This window comes from Chionomys nivalis, chromosome 3, assembly GCF_950005125.1.
Source record: "Chionomys nivalis chromosome 3, mChiNiv1.1, whole genome shotgun sequence".
Classification (NCBI taxonomy): Eukaryota; Metazoa; Chordata; class Mammalia; order Rodentia; family Cricetidae; genus Chionomys; species Chionomys nivalis.
Genome location: NC_080088.1, coordinates 1,410,443 through 1,427,200, shown reverse-complemented (window position 1 = coordinate 1,427,200; position 16,758 = coordinate 1,410,443). Strand labels below are relative to the sequence as shown.

General features: G+C 41.8%; 1 protein-coding gene across 1 annotated transcript in view; it reads right to left on the bottom strand.

Annotated features, from left to right (window-relative positions):
• Positions 1-16,758, bottom strand: part of Dscam (DS cell adhesion molecule) — a 544,090-nt gene that overhangs the window by 194,113 nt on the left and 333,219 nt on the right. Inside the window, exons 10-11 of the mRNA XM_057763777.1 lie at positions 14,619-14,897; positions 4,032-4,151 (exon numbers count right to left, since the gene is read on the bottom strand). Of these exons, the coding sequence (XP_057619760.1) occupies positions 4,032-4,151; positions 14,619-14,897 (399 nt within the window). The remainder of the gene's footprint in view (positions 1-4,031; positions 4,152-14,618; positions 14,898-16,758) is intronic.

Below are 16,758 nucleotides of genomic sequence, written 5' to 3'. Positions count from 1 at the left end.
CCACTCCAAATCCCCATCTATATCTTTATATCATCTCTCTCTGTCTCTCTGTTTCTCTGTCTCTGTCTCTCTGTCTCTGTCTCTCTGTCTGTCTGTCTTTATTCTCTCAGTTCTGTTCCCTTAGAGAATCTAAACTAATAAAGCAGATAAAGGCCCCTGTCTTCCAGCCTAATGGCCTGAATTTGAACCCTATTCCTCATGCTGGATTGCTTTGCTCAGCCTGAATACAGGGGGAGGTGTTTGGTCTTATAGCAGCTTGATATGCTTTGTGGAAGCCCACGAGAGGCCTGCTCCTTTCTGAGTGATTACAGAGGAGGTTTTGGTTGGAGGGACAGAGGGGAGGAGGGAAAGGAGAGACTGCGCTTGGGTTGTAAAATTAATTAATAATTTAAAAAGATATAATTTTATGTATGTAAATATTTATATGTCTGTGTATAATCTGTGTGCTTGGTGCCCAGAAAGTCAGAAGAGGCAGTGGATGCCCTGGAACTGGAGTTACATATGGTTATGAGACACCACATAGGTGCTGGGTACTAAACCCAGGTTTTCTGGGAGAGAAGACGGTGCCCTTAACCTCTGAACCATATCTCCAGTCCTGTGCACTGTCGTATTTTAGGGAGCTGGACTTTTGTCCTCACTGACTATGCTATTTGAAACATATTCTATTATCAACATAAGTTTTAATGTGTCATCTTTATTGCCTCTGTAAAATAGCACAAACCATTCTTCTATTAGATTGGAAACCATTAAGAATCGGGCATAAAATGCAGCACTATTCTTGTTCTAGGAGGCAGGCACTACTTCACACTAAGGAAGTCTGTGCAAATGAATAAAATGCTGGCAAACTGTCAATGTGTCTAAAAGCTATAAAAATTGTTTACACTTTGAGGCAGCAATTCTACTTACAGAAAATAATCCCAGGGGAAAAATAAACACATCTACAAAGATCAATGTAATGGAACACAGCATGGCATTTTCTAAGAATAAAGAGCTGAAGAAAAGCCAAACACAGGGAAGTCCTAGAGACACCTGAAATCTAGTAAGATACCACGCTATGGCATGAGAGTCTGCTTAAGTACATACAGCACAGCCTGCTGATTCCTTTATGGAGTGGGCGAGCTGGCCAGGGAGCCAGGCGGAGGCTAGAGCGGCTGATGCGGTTCTGGAAAGATTATAAAATGGAGCAGACCTAGGTCAGAGAAGGAGCCATTCTTGCTGACCCATCCTCCGTGGGAATGTCGAAGTTGCTCCCTAGTTTATAGCGGTTGGGGGAAATGGTATAACTCCTGTAAAGGTATGAGGTTAGGGTCTCTGATAACTCAGGCGAGCCAGTGAGAGAGTGTGTCATCTGTGAGGACATACACATGACCAGAGGACCTTGTGCTGAGTAAATATGGAGAGACTAAGAGTGTTGTGGGACTTCACCCAGTTATAGAATATAAAGCAACTGGCCTCATAGAAAAGTAAAACAGTGGTGGACATCAGAGGCTTAGGAGGGAGGCAAGCACAAGACTGGGCAGTGGACTGCAGATCTGATTGATAAGGACAGATGCATTTTGTCTTGCTGTTTCATTGCAAAATGAGTAATTCTTGTAAGTCTTTGTAAAGCCCCCACCCCCTTTCATTTTCCAAGGCAGTTCTCTGTGTAGCTCTGGCTGTCCTGGAATTCACTCTGTAGACTAGGTTGGCCTCGAACTTAGAGATTCATCTGCCTCTGCCTCCCTGAGTGCTGGGATTAAAGGTGTGAGCTACCTACCACACCCAGCCTGTAAATTTTATCTTAACCCTGGCAGTGCTGACTTGTTAATATAAACCCAAAGATGTTTCAAAACACATATTGAACATCAATATCTGGTATTACAAAAAAAAGATCAACAGCATATTGATAACTGGAAAATTAGGATTACAAGCCAAAGAGGATCACATGATCAGATGTAAAAAACCATACTGTACATATCTGCTACTAAGGACCGTACTGGCAGACCTGATTAAAATCAACAGCAATTGTTCTATGGTTTCCTTTTTTCTCTCCAATAATCTGAATTTCCATGGGGAGTTTATAAATGAAAAAGCTACTATGACTTAATGTGCATATCAGTGATGGGAAAAGGTAAAATGAAAATGTGGGTTGTGGAGTCTGTACAGAGTGTGTTCACAAACAACACACAAAGACAGATATGGCAGTAACAGGTCTCAGAAAGTCCCCAAAGGGGGAACAGAAATGTCATTTAACAAGGAATGCAATAATTTTAACACAATTAGTAGTCTAAATATGCAAACAAAAAGGGAAAGCCATTGTCACAAGTGTAAAGATAACACAAGGAAAAAGATCTTATCTATTGAAGAGAGAAAGGGGCACACATTCTGTCACTGTTGGGGCAAAGTCCCCTTGGATAAGACAGACAAGGGCCTTCCATCGAGTCTTGCTAGGTCACTTCTAGGAAGTCACCTGCACAAAACAATTAGTCTCATAGACACTGAAGTGGATGAAAAGAGGTTTATTTCAGGGGTGCAAAAAGTCTGGAAATAGGATCAGGAAGAAGCAGAGGACGTGTGTGAGTGGCAACATTAAAAATAATTTTGACAGTAAATGTCAAAGAAAGTGTTCACACTATCCAATATGCTGCGGATAGGAGCTAAATCAAATTTGTTCTGTTTGTCCATTCCAATCTAATAATGCAACATGGGGCTCCGGATATGACTAAAAATAAGTCTCAGGGGAAGAAACTCAGCAGAAGTTTTTATCTTTCAACAAGGTGACTCCTGTGGGAGAAGAAGTACAACAGGGAAGGGTGTTTCTTTTTCTTTTTAAATGAGTTCTCTTGCTCGCCTAATCACCATCCAAAGCCCCTCTGCTCTTTCAGCAGATCTACACAAGGAAGGTGACGGCAACTTTACCATTTGCTTTGTCCTCCACTGTGGTTGATTTCATAGGGAGAAGATAATTTATTATAAAAAGAAATGCCTAGAATGCAGATTGTAGTTAAGGGACCAGGGAGAAAAGCAGACTCTTTTTTTTTTTTTTTTTTTTTTTTTTTTTTTTTTTTTTTTTTTGGTTTTTCGAGACAGGGTTTCTCTGTAGCTTTGGAGCCTGCCCTGGAACTCCCTTTGTAGACCAGGCTGGCCTCGAACTCACAGAGATCCGCCTGCCTCTGCCTCCCAAGTGCTGGGATTAAAGGCGTGCGCCACTACCACCCGGCTCTTTTTTTTTTTTTTTTTAAAGCAGACTCTTGATGATTAAACATGAACAACGCATTTTCACTGGCTGGGGGAGATCATGATTGACCGACTGTTCATTTCTCAACAGACGTCTGGTTCTTGGTGTTTGGAGGAATAAATCACAGAATGTGAAGACAGAGTTTCCTCATTTGTGATGGTTGGGGACCTTGCCTGGAGAAAACTGTATTGTGAATGGAAATGATTTTCCTCATGTCTAAAATGGTATCACCTTCAGCTTCCACAGCATACATTGCAATCTAACAAATGCTCACTGTGTGATCTACCAGCAAAATGAGCCACCATCCTCTTGAGGAGGTATTAGGTGTGTTAGGTGTGGAAGCAGGAACACCAGTCACTTACCTGAGGGATGCTTCTTCCCAGAAGCACCCTGGGGTGACTATATGTAGGGTTCTACCTTATCCCGATAAATCTAAAAAGTCAATTATTTTAACTTTAGTTCTCTAAAAGCACAGAGTGCCAGACATCTAAGGAATAATTTCCAGCAATGAATAATTCCAACACTGATGTACCACTCCTTGTATTTGTGTTGGCATAAGTCTCTGAGTAACCCGTAGTTATTATAAAGATGGGAAGGTATATTTTACTGACGTTGAAAGCCATTCCAAGAACACGTTAGGAGCACTTTCGTGATTTGAATGATGAGTCCTTAGGGATCCACTGTGGTGTATATGAGATGGATTGGGGGGGGGGAATGACACATCTGCCTGCAAAAAATATCTCTGAAAGGAGAAGTATTGTTGACAGCATACCGTGTGTTTAGCATGCGATAAACAGTTCAAGTAGCTTCATACCTTTTGAGAACTTCCACACAATTGTAGGCACAGGATAACCTTCTGCAGAGCAATTGAGAATCACTGCTTTGCCATAGATCCCATCCTGGTCCCGGGGTTGCACCACAAACTTGGGAGGAACTGCAAAGAGAAATGACGTCATTCAGACGGGGCCACTGGTTAAAGCTGTGATCTTATAAAACAATTATCTCTGTAAACCTTCAAGTAGAAGAATTGTTACACAAATACAAAAGCAATAGCCATGTTTGCAGCTCAGACAAGTGGGGGAAACAGTGTGGGTCCTGGAGGGTCATCTACAGATTGTTTTAGTGGAGATTTTGTTTTGTAGTAGGGAAACTGGTCTTTCATAGATGCAAGGAGCATTGGCCAACCCAATGGCATGTGATACTCAAGACTGTCAGGAATTCACTCCACACAGAATAGAATAATGGCCAATATATAATGAGAAGGTAAATTATATGTTCCCCAAATTGCACTTATCAAGGATGAGTGTTTCCGTTGTTAGGACCTATTCAAGGTCTTACAGACTTTCTACTACCACAAGATGAAAAAACTGACAAGCACTCCCCAAAGGTAGCAGAGAGCATGGCATGCTGATGAACTTTGCCCCAGATACCCCACCAGGACACACGAGTCACTCTTCCCTGTAAGTCAGCACTGGGCAGGCCCAAAGTAGAACCACAGAGTCGGTTAATGGGAGGTGCCAAGATGACTCTGGTGTACCAACAACCCATGAGATTCAGAACCTGATTATGTAGGAATTCTGTGAGGTGCTGGGTAGATCAATCCCAACATATAGCATACTCAACTCTCTACTTACAGCCCAATGCTTTGTGCTAAAATACTAGGAGGTTAGTAGTGTGTGAGTCTTAATGAACAGGTCAGCATTCTTCTAGAAATGGTGGCATCTGACAGTGGTCTACTGAGTATCTACAGTAGACTGGGGATCCCCTGTGGGGTGGACTCCTGGTCTGATAGCTATGTACTGTGAGAGAGATGGATTGCATCTACTGGAGATTAAATATGTGGCATACAAGGGGTGCTTTCTTTCTTCCCACACCTGATAAGATTAATCTTCCTTGCTTTAGATTCTAGAATTCCCAATATTGAGGTACACATATGGACCTTGGTACTTCAGAGAGGTAAGAATTCCAGGTAGCACATGCTATGGACTGAGGAGATGCCTAGAATCTCACTGAAATAAACAGATTAGAAACGCGCTGGAAGGATTCAAGCCACAGTAGAGACCAGTTGAGTCATGAGGTAACCAAGGATGAGGGAACTATATCAAGAAAGAGAAGCAGTTGGAGATGAATCTCAGGAGAGAACAACTTTATCCATTATTTTTTAGTCCATTTGTTTGATTTGTTTCATTTTTAGTTTTGTTTTTGTAGAAAACATTAAACATGAGAAGGTAACAGTGGCGAGGAAGAACACAGTTCAGGATGAACACATCAGTTTCCAGTTCTGTTGATTCTTGCATTGGACCTTGTATAGATTACAAAGTGGCTCAACTTCCTAGTACATACATTAGGGATAATTGTGGTACCAATGACATAGGACTGTTATGAGGTGAAGATGAGTTGAGGATCAGAAAGTTCAGGACTTTGTGGGAAGAAAGAAATGACTCTGGGAGCTGCTTCCTTTAGTAAATTCAGATGCCCGGTTTTGAAACAAGCACTCACATAACAATGGGATCTGGAATATTTGTAAACTGCTCAGCAATTTTACATCACGTAAGTAACATTTTGAGAAAAATGCATTTGATCATATATATATGTACTTGGAATAAATTAATAAAAGCCAATGCCTTAAGGCCAGGAGATTATTCCTAGGAAAATACGAGAGATTACACAGACTTTTTTTCTCTCTCTTTGTCTTATTTCTTCTCTCCCACCTCTCCTTTCTCCTTCCTACCCCATCTTTCCTCCATCACTATCTTTCTTCCTACCTTCCTTTTTTAAAACAATATTTCTTTTTAAAATTTATATGTATGGGCATTTTACCTGCATGTCATGTATACAGGGACCAAGGAAGTATGAAAAGGGCATTGGACTCCTAGAATTGAAATTACAGGTGGCTATGAGCTGCCATGTGGGTGCTAAGAATTGAACTTGAGTGTTTTGGAAGAACAACCAGTATTCTTAACTGCTCAGCCACATCTCCAGCTCATGCTGTTAGCTTTGTTTATTTATTTATTGTTTTATTTGAGACAAAGTTTTACTGTATAGTTCAAGTTGGTTTGAAACTCTCGACCCTCCTGCTTCTTCCTCTCAAGTTCCAGGATGATAGGGTTACCCCCTCATGTACCATCACACCATCTCCAATTTTCTAATAAAAATGATCAACAACCTTCAGGGTCGATTAAAAATTAAAACAGCACACTAGACTCATTTTCCGTGGTGTTTGAGGCAAACCCGCAGCTAATTCTGCTGAGAGGAAGAGCTGCTTTTTTACCAGATGAGACATCCAGCTGGCACACGCTCAGCTACCGCTCATCCATGACCCTTCACTCAATTTGGCTCTAAGCTAAAAAATTCTGCTTAAAAACTCATCAAAGATGTCTATATGGGATATTAACACATGGTAAGTACAGTGTAATTACAGATGGAAATGGTCCCTGATTAGTAGAATAATTCTCCGATGTCATTACTCAAGAATTTCCCACATACTGGTAAGGTTAGCCCATGGGTTCCCTCAGTAGGCTTTTCTCTCTCCTCACAGAACTCCCTCTTCTGAGTCTCACAATGATTCATGCTTTCATGAAAACAAATAAGCAGGTTTCTGGATTTTTATGATGAAGAGAATAACCAATGAATGCAACTTGAGACAACGTGGAAGAAAATATATACCACTGAGCTCATAGCCAAACCATATCCTAACCCCTCCCATCACAGGGAGAGTGGGAAACTCCTGGGTTTGAGGTGGAATCTCAGAGTTTGTTTCTCTTATATCTCCCTGGTGATACATAGGCTGCTGGTATCTGTTCAAGATGGCTCCTTAGAAAGAAGCAGGTAAGAATGAGTGTGAGCTGACCATGATAGCAGATCACTCACTAAAGCAACTTCTACTGCCTTCTGCTTTCTTTGATCTTAATCTTCCCTACTCTCTCTTACTGGGGATGCAGGATTTACAACCCAACTAAGTGATCTGCAGCCAGTTCTGATGACAGTCTCCTCTCAGGAGAAATGCAAATAGTAGGTGAGGGCAATACTGTCCCTTAACTTAAACAGCCTCCATTTGTCATTCCTGTCACCAGTGCCCCACTTGAAACCCTTCTCCATCCAGTGATGTAAATGATACTTGGAAAACCATGGCAACACCATGAGCTATTGATCATGCTCATTCTCCTGTGCTGCTTTGTGGGCTCTTGGCCAACTTCCCCTGTATGCTTTTCTGAAGCCATTCCAGAGTTCTTCCTATTCACTAGTCCCCAGGATGGTCTTGCTTTGGGTCTTCACTCTTTTCTCCATGCCTCTGTTTGATGTGTTCCTACCTGCCCTTGCTTTGTCTCCACTGAAAGTTCATCCCTTCTCTGAACCCTCATCCCTACTTTTAGTACAGCTGCCTGGTATTGCTTCCCTAACTGACTGTCTCTCACAGCAGGTTCTGCACCCAGTGAGAACAGACTCTAAGTACAGGGTTTGGATGCTATTTTGATCACAGGATATTCACTAGGCTCAGGGGAGATGGAGGCACTTCTGGTAACCACATACTCCAGCCCAAAGGTTGTTAGCGACTTACAATGCCTAGAAGTCACAGGGGAATTCCCACTAAGTATGAATGAGAATGTCAAGGTTCAAAGAAGTCACCCATGTTTCCAAGCTCACATAGACACTGCACATACAGCCGTGTGGGTCTTGTCAGCCTACAGAAAGATCTGGCATTGTGTCTACACCCTCTCTTTCTTCGTGAACCTGATTACATATCAAGGTCCATGGAGTACATTCCTCCATGAAATCTGTGATCATATCAAGAACATCAATCTCTCTGCTATCAAGGTATGTTTTGCTCCTGTAATTAATAGCCCGTCACTCCAAGACTCCCCAAACCACCCTCTCAGTGACAGGCGATCTCAAGACCTGTTCTGTTTCTATATTTCCCACACCATATCTCAGACCAAGACTTTAAAGCATATAAGACAGAGACATTTCTCAATTCCAGTGAAAGATTAAAGTAAAAGGCACAGAGAAATTTGATATACTATTTTAAATGTACTTTCATGTGATGTATTTCATCAATCAATATTAGTATTTGCATCCTTCATGAACCAAGCACCAGCTGTGTTCCAAGGTTAATAGTCAAGGGCCCCGGTATGCAATGTGGAATGTTCTGTGAATGGTGTTAGTGACCAGAAAGAGCCTTAATGTCACCTGAAAGTTCTGTTTTCATTTATTCAGTGCAAACTGTGGCTAAAGCACTGATTAAAAAGTCCCTGGTTCACCTTGGCCATTTACATCAAAAGCTGGAATTTTGAGCACAGCTGCACGGTTTCCAGACCACAGAAAAGGGCTGGCATTCACAGCGGGTGTGAGCCTGGAGAGCCTGCCCTTCCTCAGCTACTTTGTATGAAGGTTAGAGAGAATGGGACCATCAGAAAGACAGCTCAAACAAACACCCAGGACAGTGGTGCACTGGCTGCTCTCTCAGGAAGGTGTGTCATCAACCCTTCACACACAGACCTGAACATAACTGGTCACCAAGGGCAACAGAGAAACTTCTGCAATGACCCTGATACTTCCTGCAGCTACCACCTGGGTTCCATGTCTCTGCTTCTCATAGGGAGCAGGAAATTTCTGCTATAGGCCTCTGTACTCTCCAGCTCACTTCTTCTCAGAAGGTGATCTATGCTTCTTCCAATTGATTCCCATGGCCTTGAGACTTTCCTTAGGACCCAGGACCTTGAGTCAAGTCAGTCCTGCAGCTAACCCTCCACACAGAATTCAACCAGCACTTTCTGCCCTGTGCTGCCTCCCACCCTCAGAGTTAACAGGCTTTCCAGAATACATAATCTTTTTTTTGCTGCCATCCTACTTAGTGGCCGTTTGCTAAAATTTCAGGATTCCATCCCCCTATTCCCCTTAGGAATCACTGCATGGGGCCCCTAAGCCAAGTCCCCTAGCTCTTCTTCCTTCTTCAGCGACTGCTCTGCTACTTGACATACTGCTTGATCTGTTACCTGTTTCTGTCCTATTGGCCCAGAAGCTCCCTACAGCCCAGATGAGCTTCTGTCATCCCAACAACTATAGCAGGGGCTGGTTAGTATGTATGCTAAATACAGAGTCGATAATGATGGAAGAAGAAAGAACTAAAATAAAATTAAAGAAAGTATAGCCATTGAAAGCAAGTACAAAGTGCTAGATTTACAAATTACCCATGGTTGTTTTAAGGATCTATAGCTATGAATAGTTTCCTTTCTCTTTAGAAAGTAAAATGCAAAATCATCACTAGGAAGATGTTTAAGGAAACAAAACAAAGACTGCCATGGGGAAAGACTTTAAGAGAGGAAAAAAAGTGCTCACCGGGCTTCATATCCCACAATGTTTGGCAGATTCTTTTCTTTTAGCCACTATCTTGATGAACTAATGAGATGAAAAATAGCCAGAAGGGACCTTGACATTGGTTACTTGTAGGGTTGTGTGTGTGCTTTGTCAGATTTTATGTTTTTATTTACGTGCATGTGTAATCTGACTGCCTGTGTATTTATACACTCTATGCATACAGCGCTGGAGACCGGAGGAAGCATCAGGTCCTCTGGAGAAGGAGTCACCAATGGCTGTGAGGCTCCACATGGGAGCTGGGAATTGCACATGGGTCAACTGTAAGAGCAACCAGTGCTCTTAACTGCTGAACCAGCTCTCCACATCCAGAAGCCAATTATAAACTCTTCAAGGTGACTTGATTTTATGACAGGATAATGATCTGTCATAAGATCTGCGTTATGCAAATTCCCAAACTGGTTATTCTGTATTCATTAGTTCAGTTTTAATCAGAATATTTTTCTGGAAATACCTTTTCTCACTTTTTAAAAACTTTGTTTTTGAGATGTACCATTCCTCCATTTTCTTTCCTCCCTCCAAACCCTCCCATAAATGCTTATGTGTTCTCTTTCAAATTCATGGCCTCTTTTTCTCATTAATTATCATTGGGTACATATATTCCTAAACATAACCTTCCCAGTCTATATGTCATTTGTTATTGTATGTAAGTTTCCAGGTTTGACCATTCAGTATTAGACTACCAATTGGTGTGCTTTGCTCTTGGGAAGACTATCCCACCCTCAGCATTTCTGTAGATCTTGTGGACAGTTGAGGCTTGGTTGTTCCCTGTGCACTTTGGGGTGTCTGTTGTTGGCCTTCTCACCTCATGTTCAAGCTATCTTGTTGGTGAGGCTTTATGGGAATATCTTACAACATTACTAAGAAATCAAAGGAAGTTGAAACGTCTTAGGTTTGTACCCTCACCTCTTCCCTCATCATGGGGCCTGTGACGCTCTCATGGTCTTGTTATCAGATAAATGTGTGTTGTGGATTGAATGCAAAATGTCACTCATGTGCTTGGACCATGGAACCTCAGCTGGAGGTGCTGCTTTAGAATGTTGTGGGGCCTTTGGCCGGGGGACAAGACTGGTGGAGGGCTGTCACTAGGAATGGGTCGTGAGTATCACTCTCTGTGTATTATAGCTCAGCCAATCTCTCACACAGCAGCAATGTGATAACTGAAACCTACTACAATAGATGCTTTCTATTATATATACACACATAACATGGCAACAGTGCTCCTACTATAGGCTAATAATTAAAATCACAGTACCAGGAATGGGGGATGTCTTTTGGAGTTGTTGGCCAGTGAGGTTATATAGCCCACAAATGTTATAGGTTATTGCCAATGCTTTTGGTTGCCCTCCAGAACTTGGCAGTAAGATTCCATTGCTGAAGACACCAAATATTTGAATGATAGAACATGGAGATGTCAATCTGGTACACACCTGGAGGCATCATCCCTACTGGCTAGCTTTCATGGTGCCAAAAGTGCTAGGAAAGTTAACAGAGTAAGAAAGTGATCATCCATCTTACCAAGATAGGAATCTAGAGAACTACAATTAGTGATTAGCCTAGCAAGACATACCTTATGATTGGTACAATTGGGGTTCAAACATTGTGGAAGTAACCAACTATTTTATGATTGGATTTAAGTCTTACCCCACAAGATGAAAACCATACCTGCATCATTATTGGGTTAGAAATGGACATGATATTAAACCAATTTCTAATGACTTATCATCATAGCCATAGATATGTGCATCTCTCAGCACTCACCAGAGAAGTGTGACCAGTTGTGGGTCTCTGTGTTAATCTATTTGCAGTGTATGATGATTAACATAGAGACCCACAACTGATCAAGGTTCATAGAATAAGAAACTGAAGACTTCTCAACCCTATCTATATAATATACCTTTCTCCCAAGGCTAAGGATAATTATGAAATGGAGAGGGGGTGCAAAAAGACACTAAGAGCCAGAGGAAGTAGGTGAAAATAAGGAAACAATATCCTCTGAATACCACAGGGAAACTGCACATATTAACTGACAGTGATTGTGACAGCCTGAACAAGACCCATGTAGCTCAAACCAGAATCAAAAAAAATAGCATTGAGTGGGAAGATGGACATGAAGTTCTACTTGTAGCTGAGAAGTTGTTAGCAATTGATAACTATTAAAAGAGGAGCAGTCAATTTACCTTAAGAATGTAACTCCTTGAAAGCTGACCACAGTCTAGAAGAAGGCCACACTTCCTAGAGTATATGGACAGCACAAATTGAAATTGATGGGTGTTAAAGAAAAAAGACACAATTGGGTGGGTAGAGAAGAGGGGCAGGTGGACATGGGATGAGTTGGGAAGAGGTGGCTAAGACCAAACCACATGGCTCAAAATTCTGAAAGAACTATTAAAAAAATAGAAAGATAAGCCAGTTGATGTTGCCACCCTGGTCAGAGACTCTGGGCATGAAGGGAAAAGAGTAGACTTGTGAAATAACCACGTGGTCAAAACCCAGGGTACCAATACAGGACATGTCAGAGCCCACTGTAAGACCAATGAATGGTCATGAGTGGTCAAGACCTGGTCCACCTCTAGGTTGTCTGATTCCTTAGCCCAGTCTATAATCTGAAAGCCAGACATTTATAACTCCCTGGGACATTGTAAACTTTGACAAAATCTGAGAATCACTTATCAGTGATTTTGGAGAAAAAGTTAATAATTTCCTACAGGGAAGGGAGATAGATCTATTTTCAAAAATGAGCATTTGATGAATCTGACTTAGGACCAGAAATCACACACATGTGATCTCAAATGTTCTTGGGGTTCCATGGTGCAGTCAATGTGAGATTCTGTCCTATGACACCTTGCTCTCTCTAACTTTTTAAGTCACAGTGAAGCACATTCTATCCCCATAGCTCTGTCACCCACCTGCTGACACTGTACACGTGACAGAAGCTAATTTTTTAACAAGTTCATGACTAATGAGATTAAAATCTACTCTGTCACTTGAAGAGTGAGGCCGATTTTAGTTCAGCTGACATTATTCTTGGCCAAAATGATGCCAGTTACTGTTTCTCAAGTAATAATAGTAATAAATAATAATAATAATAATCCTAGCATGCTCTTTCTAAAAAAATCTACTGTTTGTATTTTCCTGACCTCAATCCTTCAGAGTAGATTATACTGAAGATAGTCAAGGCACTGTAATGCCCTTCACAAACAATGGTAATTCTGCTTGGAGGAAAAATTGGGAAACTGAGACAAAAGGAGGTTCCTATTTTTATTTATCTTTTTTAAAGTTAAGGGAAAGGGAAGAAGTTTCCTAATTCCCATAGTCATGGGTATCTTTTGTTTAATTCTAAATGAGGATCTAGTGTCCTGATTATTCATTACAAGAGTGTTTTGGTTTGGTTTTGCTTTATTTGTTTTCCAAATATGTGAACTTGTCTTCTTACCACAACTTCCAGGTGCACAGCACTCTCTGGTCTCTGTTGATGAGGATTAAGAAAAACATTTGTTCCTGTCAGTAAAGGAGATGTGTGAGAAGACACAGCTCCAGACTGAGGAAGGACAGGGACCCTCTTCTCAAGGAAGACCACTGTTGATGGTCCTGGAGATAATAACTGCATGGAGACGTGGTGTAGAGGGTCTTCTTTCTATGAGTTGCTTGCATTGGTCAAATAAAGAAACTGCCTTGGCTTTTTGATAGGCAAAATTTAGATAGGTGGAGTAGACTGAACAGAATGCTGGGAGAAAGAAAAGCAGAGTCAGGCAGACGCCATGGCTCTCCTCTCTGAGTTGGATGCTGGTTAGACTCATGCCAGTAAGCTATAGTCAAGTGGCAATACACATTAATGGAGATGGGTTAAACTAATATGTGAGAGTTAGCCAATAAGAGGCTAGATATAATGGGCTAGGCAGTGTTTAAATGAATACAGTTTCCATGTAATTATTTCGGGTGCCTGGAACGCAGCCTGCTGCTTCCCTTTACTACAGAGATGCCAATATTTGGGGATTTAAAAGACCAAACAATCAGCATCACTCCTTCATAGCTACCTTCTCAATGTGCATGATGATTACACCCTTAGAGAATGAAATCACATCACATCTGTGCTTGACATGTCGGTGGATAACTACTACTATGCCACACTTGGAGCATGAACCATCATGAGGCTCTGGTGTCTGCAGCAAAGATTTGAAGCAAAACCAGCATATCTTTGCAGGATTGAAATCACTCCCAGTGTTCTCTATACACTATCCTGTTTTATTTGTTGACCATAGATACTATGACAGTAATCTTAATTTAAACCATCTCAAAAGCTTCCCCCAAAGAATGATGTATTTAACACTACAGAGAAGTGAGGAGCAAAGAGGGTCCCATCTACAGAATCTTTACCATGCTGTAGCTCTTTAGAAAAGCTGTGATATACAGTATTAGTCAATGTTATTTTTAAAAGATTTATGTTACTTTTAAGTATGTGTGTGGGGCAGGGGTGGGGGTTGTGGTTGGGGGAATCTGGAAGTGCAGGTGCCATGAGCGGCCAGAGTTCTCAGTCTCCTAGAGCTGGAGTTACAATTGTGGTTGTGAGCTACTGGTCCAGTGCTGGTCCCAGAACTAGGTCTTCTGCAAGCACAGTACACACTCTGAACTGTTAACTCATCTCTCCAGTCCTGTAAATGTTCATTTCAACAGCTATGAATCCACATGATAAGGTATATGATTAAAAGTCTTATACAAAATAAACATAATAAAGTCAGGGCTAACAAACTTTTTTCCTTAAAACCTTATGTGTTCAGTGGAAGCCCTGCTTCATCAAATTCCATAGCTTTCCCTTGTACATGTTCCTAAGCCATTTTATTGGACATATTAGAGATTAGACAAATATAATTTTGTTTCAGAATTCAGAGGAACTCATTATTGATTTCTGTAACTGTGCTTTTCTTTATTTAAGTGGGAGATAGAGAACTCCTGTTCCTGATCCTTTTCACACTATTTCGAGACACGCCGCCATCGGACCCCGCTGCGTGGGCTGCCTCGCTTCACCCACCTCTCACAATCAGCTGACTCTGGTGTTCCACGGCCGCTGCCTCGTTCCGGGCGATGCAGGTGTAATTCCCATTGTGCATCAGGGAGAGATTGGAGATCCTCAGGGAGCTGGTGAAGTCGATGTTGTCAATGGTCACCCCGAGGCTTGCCGGGATTGGCCGTCCATCCTTCTGCCAGGTGATGGTGATGGGTAAGTCCCCGGAGACAACCACACACGGGATGAAGACCCTTTGCCCGATGGAGAATCTTGGGAACTCAAAAGGTTGGATGAAAGGTGGAACTAGAAAAAAAAAAAGTAACCGAGGGAAGACAATAATGAGTGCCTGATATATTACTCAATCTTAAGCCACTTGCCAGAGAATGTGCAGTGACCCACATGTACAAACCAGGAGTCTATAAGCTATAGACTTATAGAAGACTATAGGAGGCTGGCAAGTATACTCTGTCACTCAAATTTCTCAGCATGCTTAATGCAAACCAAGGCTCCTTTGTCATTCAAAAAATATGATTCATTATTCCATTCAATAAGACAACATTTGAACTGCTCTTCAGTGTGAAGCCCTTGAGAGGGCTGTGTGTCTGGTGTGTCTGTTTTTACATGTGGCATGAGACAGAGGTTCTTGCTTTCTTGATTTGCTACCACTGGTACTAAGTGGCAAACAAGACCATGGATTCCAGTGTTAATTCTCAAGCTCATTTACATGACTAACTAGTAACAGCCACACATTGCAGCTACTTATCGTAGGTAGTGGGGGTGTTCTACACCCATTACAGTTTGCATTTTCTCTGGAGAGCATTTCAACTCATGAATGGACCCATGCCAGGCATCTGTGCTGTTGGAATAGGTTATGCTGCCAGTCTGGCCAGTCAGAGAGTCACCTAACATTCTAGATGTTTCTTTCTTAATTTGATCCCTTCATAAACTGTTCTTTGTCTTCTTGCCTCAAGACCATGTTTCCTTGTCACCTTCTTTGATGACCTAGGAGACTCTTTAAATCATAGTCTAGTCAAAATAGAGCCAAAGGAACCACGTTGGAACCTTCGGGATGGGCAGGTTATTAATATACCATCCATAAGCTCCCTGCAGCCTGGGAAATGGAGCCTCCAACAAGGTGCTTTGCCCTTTGACTTGGAACGAGTTGGTCTTTTCAGGAGGGCTCAAGCCATTTCCATCTGGCTGAGGTTGGAGCCTGTATTGCTGCTAGTTATTATTGTATTTTTGCATGTACCTTTTTTTAAAGGAAAAAATATTCTATTTTTTTAAGGGAAAGAGAAACATTCCATTCTGAGGGCTTGAAAATAACATATGCTATAAACTAAGGTTCTAAAGCTCAAAATGACTGTGGTAAAAAGACACCATGCCAGATGAATTGACAGAAGGGGAAGCAAACAGCAAGCTGATATCCATAGTGTCTGTTCATTAATCCACTATGGATTCAGCTCTACTATCAACTCAAGGGGGACGTCAGGAACACAGCTGAGAAAACTAAGTAGAGAACAGGTACGTAATAATTCATTCATTTCATGAAATGTTGTTCAGCGGGCACCTGGCATGTGCGTGGCTACCACTGTATGCCATGAGCCCAGCAATAAACATAGCATATGGTTCACTGCCAAGTGCAGTATTCATGAAGATGTAGGCAGCAAACAGCAACACAGCAGGGTCATGGGTACTTGGGGACTTGACATTATTACTGTTGCTACCACATTCTCTCAGAAACAGCTGCCAGCCGGAACTCAGAATTTCCACACAGCCCAGAGCTAGACGGTCTAGTCTTTAGGAGGCTTGAGTTTCATCTTAACCAGAAAGATTTAGAAACAAAAACAGCTAAGGAACCAATAAGCACAGCCGATGTCCAGAGCATTACAGTTTCTCAAGGTGGAGTCACAGCTTTGGGTCTATGAAGAGTTGATTTGAGCTAAGGGGAAGGGCCCCAGGAGGATATTCTCTGTGGTGCTATAGACATGAACGGGCAGATGAGATGTGTTAGTTCACAGCAGCAATGGGCTGGGGGAAATACCAGTTGGACAAGGATATTGTCCTTTTTTACCTCTTTTTACTATGTGCACAGACAGTATTGATAGTGAATGGATTTTAATGCTTTGCAATATAGAGGATTGCACTATTCATCTCTGGTCAC